Raw genomic sequence first — 8,014 nt, forward strand, 5'->3', positions numbered from 1 at the left:
TTCACTCAGCTCCCTGGCCTTAACATCTGGTTCTGGCGGTTGGGTGTCCTGAGGACAACTGGTCTTGGTATTAAAAACTGAGGCAAAGAAGGTATTGAGCACTTCACCTTTTTCATCATCCCCTGTCACTACACTACCCTTTGCATTCAGCAAATGGGAGACCCTCCCTGACTCTCCTTTTGCTGCCAATGTACTTATAGAAACTTTTAAAATTATCTTTAACTGCAGTGGCCAAATCAAGTTTTAATTCAGCGTTGGCCCTTCTAATCTTCTCCCTACATGACCTCACAACATCCCTATATTCCTCCCAAGTTACCTGACCTCCCTTCCAGAGACAATATATTCTCTTTTTATCCCTAAGCTCCAGCCTAAGTTCTCTGTCTAACCAGGCTAGCCTTTTTCCCCCCTGAAGACTTGTCTTTCTACACACAATGATGACTTGTTCCTGAATATTAAGTAATTCCTTTTTAAAGCATATCCAACCTTCCTGGACTCCTTTGTCCTTCATGACTGGAGGACACTTCCAGAGTGGACTACAGAAACTCATCCTGTAGCTTCAATACAAGACCATGTTACAGCTTAACAGCATGCCTGAGCACATCCATGTGCTCCCAGCCTATGTTTTATATCACCATTTCCTTCACGGACATACGGCTATCGGACAGGCAAGTTGTTTATGGACTCCCTGGAAAAGGACCAAGACAAGATCTGCAGGAAGCCTGAGCTCCCTTTAAAACACTGACCATGTTCCTACGGCATCTTGCAGCTGGCAAAAAGCATGCTGTGCTTCAGACTGTCCTGTGCTGCTGAGGACAGTATAGGCACACTATGTCTTCTTTCTTGGCCTCTGCCAAGATCATTAGTTTTGAATAAAAGATATTTCTCTACTAAACACTGAACCAATGCCAAAAATTCATTCACATGAACTACTGAACATACCAGATGGTAAAATCTTTGTTACAACCCACTTGGGCTGAATTTAAACAAATCAAGAGCCCAGAGCTAAAAAAGGGTTTACTCAAACGTGAAAATAACTTGCAGAAAGATTTCTAGTTTTCCTACCGACATCTTACTGGTTTTGCTTCCTCCTGGATCTATACTTTCAAACACCACAACCTTGGAGTCTCAGCTTACAAGGAAACTTACAGCGAGGAGCACCAAGTTAAGTTATTTCAGAAAAATACTATTTTTGCACAATAAAGAAGCATGGCTTAATAACACAATCACTTCTAAATATAAATACGGCTGTAATGCCCCCAGTAGCTTTCAGACATAGAAATGGCTTCCTACCTCCCCCCAAAACAACATAAATAAGCCTGATTTTAAGATTAATTTGAATATTTACCAGATTTTCTCTGCCGTCGTCCAAGTAAATCTGTTACTGTTTTGCGGAATAGTTTAGCTTCTTCTTCATTAGCAAAATTTAGACCAACTTGACATGTCTGAAAAACATTAATATTCCCCCAGCCATGACTAAGAAAATGTTTCAAAGGCTTTCTTAAATGTCATCTTATACCTTCTGAAGGTATAATCAGAAAAAAATTATCACTGCAAACTTGGAACCAATGCTTAGCGAAACGTTCTATCTTAGGAATGTCCGTCTACTAATCAAGTTTCTATAGATCATGGCTAACAAACGAGCAAAATCTTGTAGCTTGAAATCAAAGCAGGGAGAGGAAAATTTGTGCTTTAAGAATATATGATACTTCACAAACATCATCTGCAAGTCAAAATGTAATTTCATTAAGGGGAGTTGAAAATGAAGAACTGCATTTTATGCTTCTGCCCTATGGATTAAATTTAAGTTGAGATACAAAAAAAATCCTTTTATAAATAAGCTCAAAAAGCTTCAAGGAACACAGGCAATATTGTACTTTTAATAAATAATTTACAGAATGAAATAAAAGCCTCAGTTATATTAAAAGAAGCTACTGTTCAAATAAAAGGCATTTTAAAATAGGTATTCAAAGACATTGAGACTCACATCTCCAGCAAAGGTATGAAAATATCCTCTAGGACTATTATATACAAAGTTATTGTACAGCTCCTGCTCCCACAATAATTTCCCATCCTGAAAAGAAGAAAAAAAAAGATTTTGAAAAACTTAGAGATATTTCACAACAGAACCTACTAAAAGTTGGAAGCTACATGGTGTTAAGCATCTACACCTTGCTATTAACTCAACAAACGAGCTCAAAGTCAAAATATACTGGAACTTGTGGAAGAGCTGTGGAAGACTAAATAGAATGCAGTGACCTGATGGAATAAATTCCTGGATGTTTTCAAAAAACATCCTTCACGTTCTACAGTCCTGCAACAGTGATAACTGAGAGCAGTAATAGTGACCAGTGATAGGAAAAGTGGTAGCAGCAATAGCAATAAAGGAGACTTCCAGTCTCCTGTTATTACCCCAGGCTTGACTTGGAAACAGTTAAAGGGAACAAAAATCTCACCTTTTTAAGAAGTTTTATGTATTTAAATGGCATTACAGCTCAGCACCCAAGGAACAGGTTTCTCACTAAGTCTAACAGTCAAGTGACCACATCAAAGTCGAATGCAAGCACCACCTGACTATCCTGAACAGATCCCAGAGACTTCAAGCACTGAATGCTGACAGATAATGAGCTGTTCCCGGCTGCACAGATAATAGGAAGCTTTCCAGAGTCTCAGCAAAGTCAGTAGGACTTATGCTTCTCAGTATCACTTTTGTTACAAAAACACATCCCGGACCCTTCATCTCTTAGTTCCCATTGTCTTGAGTGAAATATTGTAACAGAATAAAGACCTTCAGTATGAATGTATACATTGTGGAGAAAAAAAACCAAAACAAAACCAATTCCTTTCTCCTGCAGTTTTCACATGCATCAGTACACTAATCGAAAAGGTTGTTTCCATCCATACAGAAAATGACATCTGTTTTAATACCATCCAAAGTAGTGACACCCACTAGAATTTTGACAGCTATCTGTATCAGTCACACTACATTAACTTTCACTAGTTTGACTAATCAGATCCGTAGAGGACAGCTTCTGTGAGCTGTAAGAAAATTGTATTTGATATTTATTTCATCCACAAAATAATTTAAATTTAGAACACCTGAGAAAGTTGCACTTGCCTATTAGTAAGCACTGTAATCACACCACTTAAAGCACAACCATTTACTTGAGAATTTCTGAATTTATAGCTGCGACAACATATACTCATTCAATTCAAAATGGAGAATGAATACAACCAAGCTTAAAGAGTCTGAAAAAGAAAAAAAAGATGCTTACCTTAATGTCAAATATTCTGATAAAATATGACCTCTGTGGATTGTCCTTTACAAGGCAAGCTACACCACAGCATTTCTTTGACCACATGGCATTGCGATCTGCTGCATATATTTGAACAACTGCTGAAGACATCGTCTAAAAAGAAAAAGGTAGCTATTACTTTTAAGGTAAAAATCACAAACTCTACATTTCATCTTTCATCAAACCATCTCTCAAATTTCTTCCTTGTTCTAGGCAGCAACTTTGGCGATTTCCCAGATGGTAACACATTAACATTCAAATGACCCCAAATCACTTCTATGCTTCAGATTTTCACTTCTACACAAGATTTAGACAGCTTAAGAACCCAATTGAACTTTTTGTTCTTGCTCATAAAAATCAGCAAAGAGACTTTGTGTGTTAAGAGGCAGACCAGAAACTATGATGGTCACACAGAGAAGCCCTACTCTGCAACTAAATTTCTTTCTGTTCAGTGCTTCAAACTGGATAGAAATGCAATACTCAGGCTGGAACTGTAAATTGCACAGTGCCTGGAAACACTCCCAGGTACTGCAATGCAACTGTCTACATTGCTTAATTGTTGAAATGGTCTCTGGTATGATTTTAGCCTATGCCAACTAGCAGACTCCTAAAATTCTTGGGCATGGTTTGAGAATTCACATGAGCTAGGCTCATTCCCAGCTGGCAACTTGAAATTGTCCTGTTTTCAAATCGAGAGATTTTAATGAGAGATGAAGATTATTCCACAGCAGATTGCTTCAGCCACCAGGAATGTTCCTCAGCATATTTCCTAGTATGTATGTGCTCTACCTTAAGAGTCCTATGAGGGAATGAAAATTGAAGCCTTTGAAGAATATATTTACACTGCCAAGTCGTAAGGACATCAAGCTTAAAAGCCCAGTAATGGATCAGACCAGAGGCTACCTAGCCCAGGATCTACTCTCCAACACCACCAAATGCTTAGGTAAGAAAACAAGAGCACACTGTTACATTATGGGCGTATACCCCCAGCAACTTGCACGTTGGAGCTCAAAGCTCCCCCTGAGCCAGCATATGTGTTTTACGGCACGTTGGATTTTTCCCTTTCTGAATTTCTCTAATCACTCTTCAGACCCATGTGAACATCTGGGCATCACAACACTGGGCAGGGCTGTATTTCACAGTTCACTTATGCACTGTGTGAATAGTTAGTTACTTTTAGATAAAAGTTTGCCACCTGCTAGTTTCAGTTGACTGTCCCTCTTTGTTCTTACACTAGGAGACGGTGTTAATAGTTTCATGCTCAGCTTTCCATGCAACACATGCTTTTATAGGTATCTGTCACACTTCTTTGCCCTGTAAGTTCTCTGCTGTTTAGGAAGCGATACTAGTTTTAAGTCATTCTTGTACCAAGAAAAAAAAAAAACAAACAACCCAAAACATTCTATACTTTAATTAGCCCTGTGACTCTCATATGGCCAAAACATTCTATACTTTAGCCCTGTGACTCTCATATGGATCTTACCTAGTCCTACTACATCCTTCTATGATTAGGTATGAGACTTACGCTGTATGAATCCAGTTTGTTAGCCTGGGGTCACAATTATACTGTTTTCTGTTTTGTTCTCCATTTCTAGTCTGAATAATGGGCTCCAATATTAGGTTTTCCAAACCCCCTCTACAAGCCTCTATACTTTAGCCCTGTGACTCTCATATGGATCTTACCTAGTCCTACTACATCCTTCTATGATTAGGTATGAGACTTACGCTGTATGAATCCAGTTTGTTAGCCTGGGGTCACAATTATACTGTTTTCTGTTTTGTTCTCCATTTCTAGTCTGAATAATGGGCTCCAATATTAGGTTTTCCAAACCCCCTCTACAAGCCTTACTTTGCCTTCACCAACACCGACTACTTACCAAAACAGCTGACATCTAACACACAGGCATGTCTTCTTGCATTGTAAGATTACCCACTAAACACCAGTATTCACCCATGTCACACTTTTCAACTGGTTTAAAGTAACCAAAAGAATAACCTACGTTTCATGGGATTTAAAAAAAAAAAAAAAAATTAATTTTTTTTTTAAAAAAACAAACCTTCCAATTTTGTTAAAATAGAGTCAAAGTAATATAGCCAGACTGACAGCTCCTCCTTGGGGAAGCTTTACAACCTTTGCCCAAGAAGTGTGATGTAACTTTCACAAGCCAAGACAGAATTCTGTTCCTCTTTACAACTACCTCTTCAAAAGTTGTCAGACTGACTACTAATCTCTCTGGTAACCTAACAGAGTAATACAAATAATTTAATCATATCTGAACTTGTCAGAGGAGTAAAAAGGGACCCCTGAATTAGCCATACTACCACAACAGAACAGTTAGCTGACATTAAATTGCATGTATAAGAGATGCCATTTTTCCCCTTACGTTGCAACAGGCAAGACTTAATTTTAAGCACAACTGGCCAGATTTTGTTCAAAACTTCTGCTAACAGCCTTTTCTCTCATTTCTCCAGTATCATCTCATTGTTAAACCAATAATCTTGTAGACACAAGACAACAAAAAGGAGCACAGGAGAGCCACTCTACAGTTGTCATGGAGGCATCGCATTCAACCACAGCAGTCATCCCACTGCCCATGCAAGAAGCCTTCTCAACCCCCCAAAACAAGTCCAGCTCCACTAACCACCCACAGAAATGAGTGGTCTTGGCAGGAATTACGCAACTTAAATTCAAGGCACAGAAGACAGCGATCTGCGTCAAGAATGGGATCCCTATGCGTTGCTTCCTATCATATCTACCAGCAAAAGCACCAACTGGATTATCTGGGTAAACCAGTAATTGTTGTAACTCAATGATGACTGTGTATAGAACCTTGAACCAGCACCTACCCCACGAACAGACAGAAGAATATTACACAAAAAGAGTGTGTCCTCGTTCTGCATAATCATAATAGATTCAATGTACACTTGGATACTCCATGAGTAGAGCTTAATTTACAAGTTAGAGAACAATTTCACTGAATCTAAAGGTGCTGTCTTGAGGCCTACCAAGTTTAGAGTTCAACCACATTTTAACTTACTCGTTAGCATCGTGCGAATTCCTAGTGCTAACAGACTGCAATGAGGCTTGCACATGTTAGAATACAAACTTACAAATTCCACTGTTACACCACTATCATTGTTTTATTAAAAGGACAATGCAGGAAAAAATACAAAGTGTATTTTTGTGAAGAGAAAGGACAATAAAATCCAGCTCCTTTTACTTCAGCCACTGTTCATTTTCATCATGCAGAGCAGTGGTGCCACGTTTTTTGCTATTCAGCTTCTGGAAGACAAGTGGCAAAAATATTTAATCATCCACAGCCTTTGAAAACTTACAAACTTATCAGCAAAAATTGAAACTTGAGAAAATATCTGAACCATTAACTTCATCTATTGCTATTCATTATGAATCCCAGCTGCATAAATTCAATTAAAAAAAATTCCTACTTTAATTACAGAATTGCAGCATCTGAGAACCTTTATGCAAATATCATAATTTTGATTATTCTACTGCATTTTCTGAATGAGCATTCACTTTGTCTATTTTAAAGCCAATGAATATACCCAGCTCAGTTTCTCACAGCATTCATGAAGAGAACGTTGCATTTAAAAGTATGGGTTCTTTAAAACTATATGTAAGTATTTCTTCACAAGAGGTCACGCTACCAATTTTACAGATAGAACTGAACAGGACTACCATTAAATACTCAATGTAATTGGTGCACTTTTTCTGAGACATAGTAAGTTGATTTGTTACTTAATACCTAAAGTTATTACTGTATTTTCAGGAGGAAGATTTTGAAGTTGCCGCTACTGTTTTGCTTAACAGCTTTGGCGAGGATCTTATCCTTTTTATATGTCTATACATTTGCAAAAGGTGCACAGGGGAAAGAAATAAGGTAGCCCACCAAAAACTGATGGGCCATGGAGATGAGAATCAACCCCTCGCAGCTCCCTTTATTTGTTCCACAGTCAGTATCCGGCTGGAGGAGATGCCATGGATTCCAGGGACTTGTCACACCCCTCAAACTGATGAGCTATGAAGCAGTAAGTCTGGTGTCATCAGCTGTATGCTGGATGCCTCGCTGGCAGAGCTGGTCTCATCCTCAGACACACATACTGCAGGACATGTGGTATCAAAAAAAGGCTCACGAAAACATCTTCTGCCTGCAAAAGGTATCCACGACTAGTCATCGCACATTTGTAGAATGTGATCACAGCAGCCACTGATAGTTTCCAACTGGGCAGCAGACAGCTGTGTACTCTGGTGTGAGTACTTGCTGCAGTAACCTGACAAGTTAATGACTTGCCTTAACTCAGTGTTTCTCAAAAACAGTAAAGCAAGCCAACACAGACAGCGGCACATCTCATTACAAGAAAGAGCCATCGCACTAGATTGCTTATGGTTGACAGGGATTGCGAAAAGCTAAGAAATTACAGGAAACTACAGGCATTAAAATATAGTGGGCCAAAAGTCACAACAAAAAGCAGTAGCAAGAGTAAGACTGTAAGAGGATGTTCAGCCACCTCATCATACACCAGAGCAGAAATCATTTCAAGATCCATCGGGATGGTTTTTATAGCGTTCACGTACAGCTGACCACTGCTTGTGGTGCAAAGATCAAAGACTCATAAAATTACTCTGGTTGGACATGACTTCTATAAGTCTTCCTGTCCAACCTCCGGCTCACAGCAAGCGTAATTAAAAGCCTAAAGTTCAA

General features: G+C 38.9%; 1 protein-coding gene across 1 annotated transcript; it reads right to left on the reverse strand.

Moving 5' to 3' along the window:
- Nucleotides 1-1,345: 1,345 nt before the first annotated feature.
- Nucleotides 1,346-7,487, reverse strand: LOC104163759 (neural Wiskott-Aldrich syndrome protein-like; the record flags this gene model as incomplete). The annotated part of the gene is made up of 6 exons (XM_009702870.1): nt 7,446-7,487; nt 6,515-6,576; nt 5,971-6,136; nt 3,273-3,407; nt 1,985-2,071; nt 1,346-1,442 (listed from the first exon to the last, which is right to left on the reverse strand). Coding segments are annotated over exons 1-6 (589 nt in total), but the record flags the coding sequence as incomplete, so codon positions are not given.
- Between the last annotated feature and the right edge of the window lie 527 nt (nt 7,488-8,014).

The sequence above is a fragment of the Cariama cristata genome, unplaced genomic scaffold (assembly GCF_000690535.1).
Source record: "Cariama cristata isolate BGI_N322 unplaced genomic scaffold, ASM69053v1 scaffold7746, whole genome shotgun sequence".
Classification (NCBI taxonomy): Eukaryota; Metazoa; Chordata; class Aves; order Cariamiformes; family Cariamidae; genus Cariama; species Cariama cristata.